The sequence below is a fragment of the Ostrea edulis genome, chromosome 9 (genome assembly GCF_947568905.1).
Source record: "Ostrea edulis chromosome 9, xbOstEdul1.1, whole genome shotgun sequence".
Taxonomy (NCBI): domain Eukaryota; kingdom Metazoa; phylum Mollusca; class Bivalvia; order Ostreida; family Ostreidae; genus Ostrea; species Ostrea edulis.
This window is the reverse complement of record NC_079172.1, coordinates 35,135,121-35,148,752: the sequence shown is the minus strand read 5'-3', so window position 1 is coordinate 35,148,752 and position 13,632 is coordinate 35,135,121. Positions and strand designations below refer to the sequence as shown.

Genomic DNA, 13,632 nt, shown 5'->3' with positions numbered 1-13,632 from the left:
GTTGTTTCTAGTTTGTTTTTAGATGCAGAACTATAGCTCTTGAGTTCTATCCAAAAAAGAAAGAAAGAAAATCCCCCAAGAGTCTCAGGTCTGCAGCTAGTTTGTTCTTAAAGTGACAAACAATTTTACTTGCAATTTAGCATGTGGAGCAGAAATCTACATACAGTCGTATCATACCTGGTTTGGTCAATGGTAGATTTCTGCATTCACATGCATTTTCTAAAACCTTTTAAGCTCCAAACAAAAGTACAGATCATTGAATTCCCGGCCACGGTTGATATCAAGATGGTTACTTAGTCATCTGAACCAGTGATGGCACAGTGCACAACTGTCAATCATACATGTACTATAATAAGCAAATGTGATTTTCTGTTACATTTCAAATAAAACTATTTCTGGTTTACCATTGACAGTTAAATGTAGGTTTGCACAATTAACAGTCATTTAACTTGTGTGCTGTCTGATGTGTTTCATACGAATTGTTAGGCTGTTCCTTACACCCTGATTTTGACTACAGATTACTCTGTTTACCTGATTAAGATATACGGCTCATGACAGGTGTGTCCAGTCGACAGGGAATGATTACTCCTCCTAGGCACCTGACCCCACCTCTGGTGTTTCCAGGGGTCTGTGTTTGCCATTCTCTTCATTTTGTATTCTTTATAGGAATTGTGAGATTGATCACTATTCTTTATCATCACCTTTTGATTAGTAAGAATTAGGAAATGGTGAAATTTCATGTCACCAATTTACTATTTTATTACAGTATAAATTGTGGGATAAAACTTTCATTTCACATTTTAAATCAAAATGTTTTTAAACTTAATCAAATGAGCTCATGTGAATCTTTGTCCAAAAAAATCTTTCTCAGCTTGCCAAATTTGAAGTGACTTGGATGAGAAATATAGGTACTAGAAAGAATTTTCAAACCTTGATTTTCTGTGAAATACACAGAGAAACATTTTTTGATAATATTTTTTTAAAAGAATTTTGTTTGCGTTATGATTCACTGCCCTAGGTAGTAGAGAAGAACTACATGTATGTTGATATAGTTTACTTTCTTGATATGTTTTATTGCTAACATTTGTAGGTCTTTTATGGTAAGATTTAGTACATGTACCAAATAATACATACAATGACTATAAATCTCTCTTTTCTGAAGTATGTTGCAATATATGTGATAAACCATAACAGTTGATTTGTAGGATTTGAGTTTAGTATTATGGGGCATACAACATTAGTACACTTTCAGTATATTTATACATACAGAATTTGTATGTATGTTTTTAGCTCACCTGAGCCAAAGGCTCAAGTGAACTTTTCTAATTAAAGTGTGTCTGTTAGCGGCGGCATCGTAAACTTTTCACATTTTCATCTTCTCCAGAACCACAGGGTCAATTTCAACCAAACTTGGCACGAAGCATCCCTGGGTGAAGGGCTTCCAAGTTTGTTCAAGTGAAGGGCCATACCCTCTTTTAAAGGGAGATAATCACAAAAATGCAAAATTAGGTTAGGGTCATTTAAATATCTTCTTAAGAACCACTGGGCCTGAGGAGCTGATACTTACATGAAAGCTTCCTGACATAATGCAGATTCAAGTTTGTTCAAATCATGGCCTCCAGAGTAGGATGGGGTCACAATAGGGGATCAAAGTTTTACGTAGAAATACATGTATATAGAGGAAATCTTTAAAAATCCTCTTCTGAAGAACCAATGAGCCAGAAGAGCTGAGATTTGTATGAAGGCTTCCTGAGGTAGTGCAGATTTAAGTTTGTTCAAATCATGGCCTCCCGGGGGTAGATTGGGGCCACAAAAGGGGATCAAAGTTTTGCAAATATATAGGGGAAACCTTTAAAAATTTTCTTTTCAAGAACCATTAGGCCAAAGATGAAAGCTTTCTGACTTCGTGCAGTTTCAAGTTTGTAAAAATCATGGCCTCCAGGGGTAGGTTGGGGCCACAATAAAGACTAAGGTTTTGCATGCATTATGGAAAGTCTTTAGATATGGGTCAAGGTGACTCAGGTGTGCGATGTGGCCCATGGGCCTATTGTTATTATGTTTGGGGTATTTAGAATTTGTATGTATATTTTTAGTATGCTTGGGATGTTCAGAATTTGTACAATTTCAGTGTGATTGGGTTCAAATTTTAACATACAATTCTAGTATAATAGTTTAAGAATTTGTGCTATTTCAGTATGATTGGGTACACAAAATTTCTTTGGTTTCAATATGAACGATATTTGCAAAATGAATGAAAATGAAAGTTTAAAAAAAGCTACTCTGTGTTTACATGTATGTACTGTCATATACAAAAACAAGTCTGACATACCTTCTGTTGATGTTAAATAAAATATTTCAAATCTTAAAAGAAATTTTGAAAAAATTGTTATATTTTCCAGTATAAATATCCATACCTTGTATTCAATCATTTAAAAAATGCTCTGTTAACCACCTCTCTTAATTCTATGCACAAGTACTGCGACGTTGATATATAAAAGAATGGTGGAATTCCACATTGACAAAGAATTCCAATGGGCATGGATTATGCTCCTTTGTAAACTGACCTGTTTTTGTGAGGTAGATTTTATTCAAAAGCTTCTATTTTAGAAGAAAAAATCTCATCCTGTGGCCTGCAACTCAACATTTATATACATCAACAATGTTTCATGTGTTCACTTTCATTCATTGCTGATTCAATCTTTCACAATAAATAATAAACGCTACAGAGTCTTCCACAGCTGCTTCATACCTAGATATTTTACTGAACATAGACATTAAAGGCAAACTAACTAATAAACTTTATGACAAACGAGATGATCATAGCTTCTCCATTGTCAAGTTCTCATATTTATGTAGCTATATTCCATTATTTCCTGCATATGGTATGTATGTCTCTCAATGAGAGCATGTTCTATGTATGATAAATTTTGAATCAAGGCAGGCTATTGACAAATAAGTTTATGTTACAGTGGTTCCTCTGTCTTGTTTATTGCTTGATTGAATATTGCTTAACGTCCCTCTCGAGAATCTTTCACCCATATGGAGACGCCACCATTGCCGATGAAGGGCTACAAAATTTAGGCATATGCTCAGCGCTTACGGCCTTTGAGCAGAGAGGGCTTTTTATCGTGCCACACCTGCTGTGACACAGGGCCTCGGTTTTTGCGGTCTCCTCCAAAGGCCGCCCCATTTAGTCACCTCTAACGACAAGCAAGGGGTACTGAAGACCTATTCTAACCCGGGTCCCCATGAGATCAGTCTCGTTTAAAGTCAGCAATTCGCAAATTCTTCCGCAGATATAATGATCTTATTTGCAAATGCAACCCGACAATTGGTGGAATTCTGCCCCACGTCTCATACCAATTGTTAAGCCGACCTTTACATTTTGATTTTGACTACGGATTACTCTGTTTATCTAATCAAGGTAAAGGGCTCCTATAGACACCTGATCCCATCTTTGGTATTTCCAGAGGTCCATGTTTGTCTATCTATCAATTTTGTTTTCTGTAAATTCTTTACAGGATTTATGAATGAAATTTATCACGGTTCATTAGCTTCACTTTTTCAATCACTAAAAGCTATAGCATTCAGTCAAGGAGACAAGCTAAATGACTGTTGTTTTTGTATTTTTTAAACTGAAGACAAAACTAAACATTTTTACGTATAATATCGTCTTCACTGGCCGAGGGTGATGATATACGATGTGTCTTTCATGTGAAAGAGAAACGCATTGTGTCGTCATCCTTGGCTAGTGGAGATGGTATAATACATTATCGATCTAGAGATGTTGCAGAGGGTTTGAACTGGAATAGATGTAGAAAAATTCAAGCCGGTATGATTTGGGAGGAATTATAAAAAGTGATATAGTCAAGATAAATGTTTATACATTTAATGTTGCAGAAATGCTCAACCAATGACCATTGCATCGTAGAGTCTGAAATAACAGAGAAAACATGGAATTATCTGTTTTTATAAATGGACTATATGATAAAATTGGATATTATCGTTTTTAGCTAAATTGACTAGATTTTGTCATGTGGCAGCACTTCCTACACCAAAGTGTTTGACTCTAACTGTACTCTCCTTTATACCTGGGTAACTATAGCAAAGAAGCCACAATAGTTATTCTATGATTTTGATTAACATTAATACAGTATTAAATTGGGCATAAAATACTCAGGTGAGCATTGGTCTCTTATGCTAGTATTTCTTATGATAAGTTCACAACCAAAATAAAGAATTTAACGAAGCATAGATTTGGTTTAAAGAGTGCAGGTGTTATATCGTTAGATTTCCCCCATATTGAGATTTTCTCAGAAGATTGGTTATCTAGGAAGAACCCCCCCCCCCCCCCCCCGGAACACTGGTTATCTAGTGAGACCTCCCCCCGGAACACAGGCTATCTAGTGAGACCTCCCCCGGAATACTGGCTATCTAGTGAGACCTCCCCTCCCCCCTCTCCGAAAGATTGGCTATCTAGTGAGACGTCCCCCGGAATACTGGCTATCTAGTGAGACCTCCCCCCGGAACACTGGCTATCTAGTGAGACTCTCCCCCACGAACACTGGCTATCTAGTGAGACGTCCCCTGGAATACTGGCTATCTAGTGAGACCTCCCTTCGGAATACTGGCTATATAGTAAAACTTCCCTCCAGAAGTCTAGCTGTAAAGTGAGCCTTCTCCCGAGGAAGTATCACTATATAGCCAGTCTTCTGGAGAAGTCTCACTATATAACACCGGAAACGGTACATAATACGCCCGTCACAAGTTTATATAGGGTGGCTTTATTAATTAAGGTGATTGTTTTCTATGAGATCAAGTTGATTAGCAAACATGGCAAAAATGCTATGTTTTACTTAAAGGGGCATTACCTGTGAAAGTGATGCCGACCATTTTTTCTCTAAATACTTCAATGGTATTGGATTATTTATAAACGACTATAAATAAAAACATTTATTTTGTACAAAAACAAAAGAAAGCTAAAACTACGTTAGAAAACCGCTTATAGTGTAAAGAAATATATATAAGGAGGAGTTGTGTTTTGCAAGACAATAATTAACTATTCACCAAAATTACACATTGCACATATACGGGACACGACCAGTCATTTTCCCAAAGGTGATTTGGTTATTGCATATGTAGTAAACTGAACATTTTTCAGGGTTGTTTTATGCTTACCCAAGTCATTCTTATTTTATCACAAGTATCTTCTATTGTAATTTAAATTCTATTGTTCAGGGGCTTTTCTTTGTTGGTATGCGGACCGAGCTTTCCCTTCTTGGCCATTTCAAGGTATTACTTTTTCTTCATTCATTTCTGTTAAATACACTAGGTATTATGTTCAGTTACGGGGGGTTAGAAAATATATCTATTATAAACTTCTATATGCATGTTTTCATTTAATAAATTATAAGCTGTTTCTTTCTTGTCATTTTGAAATTACACTGAAAACTGAGAGCCAATACGGACCTGGGTTGGAATTCAGTGGGACTTTGTCCCGTATATATACTACATTTTGGTGCCGTGACCAGAATCTTTATCCCTTGGCAGGTATTTTCACCTGTCAGTTCCAGGGACTGGTATACGACACCAAATGTAACAGGAAGGGAGAAAATGCAACGGACCAGACCGGCATTCGAACCCGGGCCCCCTGAATTATCTAGTCAGCAATATGTAAGCAGAATGCAAGAGAGATTCTGGGAACAAGGTTTTTGTAGAAAAATGTCGTTTTTCAGCCCTTAATTGGTACTCCAGATAAAAATTCTATAACCTTACATTTTGTATTGCACATCTACAGGATACTACCAATTTTATTCCAAAAGATGAATTCGCTAAGCACTGCTTGTAATGTAAGAGGGTTTGAGATTGGGCAACAGAAGGACGGACGAACCAGGATTACAGCAATATAACCAAATTTCTTTAGAAAATGCAGGTATAAAAATATTATTGAGACTTAAATTACCTATAAGAAACCTTTAACATGATCTATTCCTTGAATCATTTACGTTAATAACTCAGCGCTACGTCACTCGGGCGATCATTACTGTCATCGGTGCCCGTTTGTTGTCGTCCATTATTCACTTTGAACTTTTTTTTTTTGGAGTGTCGAATTGTAAACTTCCTGGTCAATGCCCTCTAAATAAGGCGGAACCAAAACTTTAAAAGTCTACTATTATCGTTGGAAGACATCAACTAGTTGCCACAAAGCTGAGCACGGCGAGTTGTATGATGATTAATTAAGATATATATATATATCTTTCTTAGATAACTCTTTGAGTTGAGAGATATCGATCTCATGATATCTCTCTATATCCGGTAGATACATGTATCTTATTTATCCCGAATGACTTACGACTTCTCACAAATGAAGTGTTTTGTGTCCTCGCAATCGTCATCGTTCCAAGCCCAGTTATGTCCCGACTCCAGTTCCATACAATGTTCGTCAGAATGGCTGCCATTGTCCGGCTGTCCCGGACCCCAGTGAGAAAAGCCCTGTGACCCCACCAGACTTCCCGTTTTGGTCCAGGTCCACTCCCCTTCTTGAAGGAGGTCACTGCCTCCGACCCAGAAACGAGGGGGGTCGTATTTTGCTGTTGTGCAAATAGGAAATGATCCAAATTTATGATATTAAAGAAATGAAAACAAAACAAGGCAAAACAGTAACTAATTAGAAGAACTAGAGATTACTGCAAAATACCATTCATATAGATTTGTTTCTGTAAGATACCATTCAAATATGCACAGCGCCATGACATGAGCAGGGCTCGAACTCATAACCTCTCGGTCACGAAGCAAAACCCTCTAACTACGTAGTTACCGCGACCAGTGGACTGTGTATAACATTTACATGTAATGGTTTTACTGGGATGTACTAGAGGGAAGTGATGGCAAGCCACATTACATCTTCATTTTACAGGGTACTATGTTTTTATGGGCCTCTTTACAACCTTGATTTACAGGAATGGGCAATACACACCAAATCAATTGTACATGTATCGTACATTTGAGCTCTCATCCTTATGTCAACAGTTCCTTCATGGAGGAAGAGAGAGGATTATATGATATAGAACTGCTACTTTTATGACATTGCAGAAGTATCATATCGTGACTTAACCGACAGCGAGACATCCGTCTTCCGGTAATCATGTACAAGTATTCAAAAATATCATCAAATTTTCTTCACACGTGCTCTCTGAACATGTTATTTTCAGGATAATTTGAATCACAAGCAAGGCTAATAAGAGTTAGGGTAAGGGAAATTTGTCATATGATTTCAGAATGGTTTGCATTGGTACTGCCGGTAAACGTGACGCACTTTTGCATAGGAATTAGTTCAAGGGTATATTGACGAGTGTGTTATGTAGTGACTGTTTGATAAACACATTAATTACAGCCTTCATTTTGTAGAAATCCTCGCAGGAAGATGTCCTCGGCCTGTGTTTCTATGGAGACCAATTCTGCTTTGATTGCATGGCAGTAGATCTAGAAACATATTGATATGAAACTTATGTATACAGTATATCATAAGATGAGTGCATATCATTATCATGTTGATGAATCCATCATCCCTTCACATTTTTTTTTTTTTTTTAGTTTACAAATCACTTTTAAAAACCATGCAATTTCTCTAGAATAAATTTTAATTTACTTGTTTATTGCGTCTGATTTCACGAATATCATAAATGGCCGCGTTTGTTGGTTTGCACTCGAGAGTCTGCCAATGCATGTACAACTTACACTAGCTTGCGCCCACGTGGCCAGGACATTGTTGATGACGTAACAGGAATTGTCATGCCGGGTAAATCCATTTGGACAGTCCCCACGGGCTGAAATGTTAAATGTTTTCAATGGACTTTAAATTTATCGAGATAATTTTGGTGCAAAGCATAAAATCGGCTTTTGAAATTTTATGAAATTGATCACTGTTCGCTATCTTCACCTTTCATTCTAAGTTATCAAATTTACAAGGAAACACACGGGAAATATGTCATCTTTTATTTAGAAATTGAGACAGAAGAAACAATAATTTATTTTAAATCTCATTTTGTCAAAAAGAAAGCATTAATGCTTCCGGGTACAATGTAAGTAAGAACACTTGTGTGTCTTTCAAAAATTAGAGAAGTTTTATGTGCGTTATATATTTTGTTTACAAATCCAATTCTGGACCCTGTAGGGCATGTAAGCTTAAGAAAAGTAGAAGAAAAGTGACAATCAAAACATCAAATACAGAAAAAAGTGTACAGCAAGTTAAGCTGTCTAGAAATACAGTATATACATAATGATATTGTATTATATATAAAATTAATTTTTAGAATCTATGATATATAATGAACATTTGTAGAATAAGCATCTGGGTTATGCCTGGTACATCTTGTCTCATTATGAATCTATGGTATACATTATTTTATAGAAACTTATACATTTTTTACCTATTACATGTACATTGTATATCATTGTTTCTCATTTCAAAAATAATTGTGCGTTATATGATAGCAAATTTTTGAAGAAAAAATATTAAAGTGACACTTCTAAATGTACGTTTTAAGAAATTCAAGTGTGATTAATGTATCTGTCCATTTTTTAAACACTTGAAAAATCATCATCAAATTTTGTATGTGTGTGGGGTTTTTTGTTTGTTTGTTTGTTTGTTTTTTTGTTTGTTTTTTTTTTTTTTTTTTTTTTTTTTTTACAAAATCCCCATTGTTTTATAAAATCTAGTTTTGGGTGTATTTGGGATGCTTGTATAGGAATTTGCATTAGAGAAACTGAATTGATGTATAAATATCGAAGTGTCATGGTACACATGGAATTGAGGATTGCAGAAATCAAGCATGTTTCAGAAATTAAAGAATGAAAAGGCCAGAAAATTATCGTAGCAACTAATCTATACTATAGCAACACGCAAATGTTTGACCACCACAGTAGCATCTCTCTCTCTCTCTCTCTCTCTCTCTCTCTCTCTCTCTCTCTCTCTCTACATATATATACCTGTGCTTAGTAGTATGCTAGCGAAATTATAAGTAACAAAATTGGCGTTCTTCAAGAATTGTAATCAAGCATTGATTGGTTTTGATTTTCAGCTGATTGTTTCTTCATTGCGACAACATATTTGTATTTGGCTGCGTAACATATCGTTCAACCAAATGCTACTTACCTCCAAGCACACACACCGCGATAACTAGAAAAGAGATTTTGTCGGCCATATTTCAGCAATCCAGTTATCAAACTAGATCATGCTTTCCTGTCTATTTCGGTAAATATAGAATACACACATGCCTGTCTTTTGTGATATTCGCGTACGACACGTTGATATGACGGTAGGTCAATAGCTAGATTACATTTGAACTGTCGAGTGACTGGATATCGATATAATATGTCGCTTTAAAAATATACATATCATTGATTTTATTTTGAGACATATTTCCAAACAATTCTATTATCCTAATCATTTATAAACTGTATATGAACACCTTTTGAAATACAGTGAGAGTTGATGTTGAAGTTTGTTTTCCTGCATTATGTGCATGAAAAAGTGAAGATAACGAACAGTGATCAATCTCGTGTTATATAAAGAATACAATATTAAGAGTAGAGCAAACACGATCGATCCCTAAACACACCAGAGGTGGGATCAAGTGCTTTGAAAAGCATCCCTTGTTTACAGGTCGCACCCATCGTGAGCCCCATATCTTGAACAGATAAATAGAGTAATCCTTAGTCAAAATCAGTATGTAAACAACGGCCTAAAAATAGGTTGATTGATTGATTGAATATTGTTTAACGTCCCTCTCGAGAATTTTTCACTCATATGGAGACGTCAGCATTGCCGGTGAAGGGCTGCAAAATTCAGGCCTATGATCGGCGCATACGACCTTTGAGCAGGTAGGGATCTTTGTCGTGCCACACCTGCTGTGACATGAGGCCTCGGATTTTGCGGTCTCATCCGAAGGGCCACCCATTTAATCGCCTCGTACGACAAGCAAGGGGTACTGAAGACCTTTTCTAAGCCGGATGCACTTCAGACAGCTTTCAGCCTAATTAATGACATATTGTATTTGCATATTGTATATCATAGTGACTCAATTTCAAAAGCCTTCGGCTCAATACTAGTTGAATGTGCAAAAATGTCAACTAAATCTATTAAGAGAGGACGAAGGTAAAAAACTCTGAAAAATAAGAAAAAACCATGGTTCTCACAATCATGTTCTGATCTGCGAATTACAGTAAAAAAAAATATGAAAAACTTGTAAACAAGCACCCTTTTAATGGAGAATGCAGGAAAATGTTCGATACATACAAAGCAAAGTACAGAAGATTATATAAATTTGAAGAACAAAATTACAGAAATACAATTTGCAATGACATTAACAACAATTTTAATAAAAATCCAAAGTTATTCTGGGAATTATTGAACAAACTATATAAAACTAATACTGGGCAAATTTTATCTCATCCCTGAGGAATTTTACCAGTCTTTTTTTTTTTTTTTTTTTTTTTGAAAAACTTAATAAAGCAGACAACAATCACAATAATTTTCATAGATTAATTTCAAGTTTTGGAAGATAAACTGCACCATAATCATTTCCTTGAACCAGACATTACTATCAATGAAATAAAGGCTGCCTTACAGTTCCTGAAAAATGGGAAGAGTTCTTCCATGGATATGATATCAAATGAAATGTTGAAAAATGGGGGATCTGTAATGTTGAAACCTCTGGAAAAATTGTTTAACTGTATACTTAATTCTGGTGTATTCCCAAACAGCTGGGATGAGAGCTAATTAGTATTGCTGTATATATCTGGTAATAGCTAGGTTTGATCCTAGCAACTTCAGAGGTATATCAATTACCTCAAATCTAGGAAAACTTTTCAATAGAATAATCCATACTAGGCTACTTGAATTTATAAACTCTACGTCACTGATAAGTGAAAATCAAATTGGTTTCAAAGAAAATTGTAGAACATCAGACCACTTGTTCTCTAACAATGATTTACCATTACAAAAACAAAAACATACGCGGCTTTAATTGATCTTAGAAAAGCATTTGACACTGTATGGAAATTAGGTTTATTTTATAAACTCCTTGAATCTAATATCTCCCAAAAAATGTTTAATATTCTATTTTCCATGTATAGTAACACAATGATTAGAATCAAATTTCCTTATGGTTTAAGTGATGTATCAAATTCTGAATGCGGTGTCAAACAAAGGGATGTCTTAAGCCTCATACTCTTCGATGTATTCATTGATGGTATTGTCAATGACTTGGAAAACGGAAAATGTTTTTCTGTACAAGTAAACAATGTTCATGTAAACTGCCTGTTATATGCTGATGATATTGTAATCTTTTCTGAAAGCAAAAGTGGTTTACAAACCGGCCTTGATATTCTCAGTAACTATTGTTCAAACTGGAAACTGCAAGTCAATGTAGATAAATCTAAAGTTTTAATATTTAACTCGAATGGCAAACCTCAAGGGAATGAATTTACTATTAATGGCAATACAATACAAATTGTACCGAAATACTGCTATTTTAGCATTATTATGAAATGTAATGGGAGGTTTAACTTAGCAACAGCTGTGCTTGTTGAAAAAGCTAGAAAAGCATGTTTTAAAATGAAAAGAATTATTGGTATTGATAGCTCATGTAAACTTTTAGAAAAACTTTTTGATGCTATTGCACTTCCAGTTCTTCTTTATTGTTGTGAATTATGGGGAGTGGATCTCTCATTCATAGATATTTCAAATATAGAAAAATTTCACTTCAATTTTATTAAAGATATCCTCGGAGTGCACTGCAAAACATCCAAAGCTGGTTGTCTAGCAGAACTTAATAGACTAACACTTTTGGTCCAAAATTTCATTCTCTAGTATTAAATATTGGAATCGTCTGATAACTTCTGATTCTTTGGCTTTTAAACTTTACCAATCCACAAGTGATTACAATCCTTGGACTAGGAAAATATTTTCTATTCTAGATAATCTGGGATTTTCAAACATTAAAAAACATAAAGGTTCAATTCAACACCTTTTACCAAACATGAAACAAAGAATCATTGACCAGTGCACTCGACCATGAGCAATCATCAAACATATTTGGTTAAAAAAATTGAATTTAAAAAAATATGTATACGAGAAAAAGAAGTCCACATGTTGATTTACTCAGAAAAAGATCTGAGATATCCTCTCTTAGTAGAATTAGATTGAGTGCACATAAACTTACAATAGAAAATGGTAGATATAATCCCACATCAATGAATAAAAGATGTTGTAATGCTTGCAATACTGGTGTGATTGAGGATGAAGTTCATTTTCTTTTTCAATGTAAATCTTATTCTAAGTTAAGAAACACCTACCTTAGAAACATTTATAATATAACAAAGAAAAATATTACTCTGGACAATAAAAGAAACGTGTTACAAATATATTTTAACAGTGATATACATAAAGTCTTACAAATTACTGTGAAATTTAGAGACTGTTTAGAATACTGAAGTCAATTACTTAAGACTACATAAAATTATGTAAACATTATTTAATGATGTTCAATGGGCCTTTGCCAATTATTGTAATTGTGTTCGTGACAATAAATATTTGTATTTTGTATGTGTATTTATTTGCAAATGAGATCATTATAACGACCGTAGTTCTAATCTGCGAAATGCTGACATTAAACAAGACTGTTGAAATTCCTGTAACATCAACTTATTTCTTGTCAGTACCTTCCCTCGATTTCAAAACTGATCATACGCAGAACATGCTCTCGTGTATCGAATCAGTTGAGAAACATATACACCATATGCAGGTGATAATAGAATACATGTATTACTACATAAATATAGAAGTATGCATATGGGGATTAGAAATTGTGAAGTCACTCGCGTCGCCGTTTGTCATAAAACGAAGTTGTTAGTTTGTGGCATAATCTGGCCTTTTTATTTTGATTTCACTATATAATTTTGTTTCTAAGAACCCAGCATTGGCAGCTTAAATGCTACTTTATTCAACTGATTATCAGTTATTATTGGCGTCAAACAAATAACGTTAGTGCACCAAAAGCAGATATTTGAAAAGAGGTGAAAGTAGTCCCGGAGAATTGACACTGAACGTAGTTTGAAAGCAGATTGTACAACAGGAAAGACATACTACGTACTCATATAGTCCGCTGCGTCTCCGCACATAGAGGTTTGTGCAAACGACCTTTGGCGGAAGTTTGTAGGAAAGGAAAAAAAATATTGCTGAACCGGGAATCAAATCTGAGACTCCTGTATTACTAGTCAAGCAATATCAAGAACTTTTACCTGCAAGTCCAGGGGTGGTCAACGGCACCAAATGAAAGAGAAAAGTAGAAAAAAATATGGCTGGACCGGTCATTGAACCTGGGACGCCTGCATTGACTGAATTACTGAGTCATCCAGGCCGATACCGTAAACTAAGAAAGCTAGTAGTTGGGGTTATCCATACGGACCGTGGATTGCATGGCCTGGATATAACTCAGTGGTTAGAGCACCTGACTATAGTAATGTAGGGGTCACGGGTTCGATTTTCGGTCCAGCCAAAGATTTTCTCTCCTTTTTTTAATACTAGTTACAGTTGGTGCCGTTGACCACCCCTGCACATCAGGTTAATAG

At 35.4% G+C, this 13,632-nt stretch overlaps 1 protein-coding gene and 1 pseudogene across 1 annotated transcript; one reads left to right on the top strand and one right to left on the bottom strand.

Annotated features, from left to right (window-relative positions):
* Window positions 1–3,873: 3,873 nt before the first annotated feature.
* On the bottom strand, window positions 3,874–9,290 carry LOC125659130 (perlucin-like). Its single transcript, XM_048890681.2, has 5 exons — window positions 9,155–9,290; window positions 7,738–7,826; window positions 7,392–7,482; window positions 6,353–6,590; window positions 3,874–3,934 (listed from the first exon to the last, which is right to left on the bottom strand). Exons 1-5 carry the CDS (start codon window positions 9,201–9,203, stop codon window positions 3,907–3,909), a joined length of 495 nt encoding a protein of 164 aa, XP_048746638.1. The 5' UTR covers window positions 9,204–9,290; the 3' UTR covers window positions 3,874–3,906.
* Window positions 9,291–11,143: 1,853 nt separating this feature from the next.
* On the top strand, window positions 11,144–12,519 carry LOC125660340 (uncharacterized; annotated as a pseudogene).
* Window positions 12,520–13,632: the final 1,113 nt, after the last annotated feature.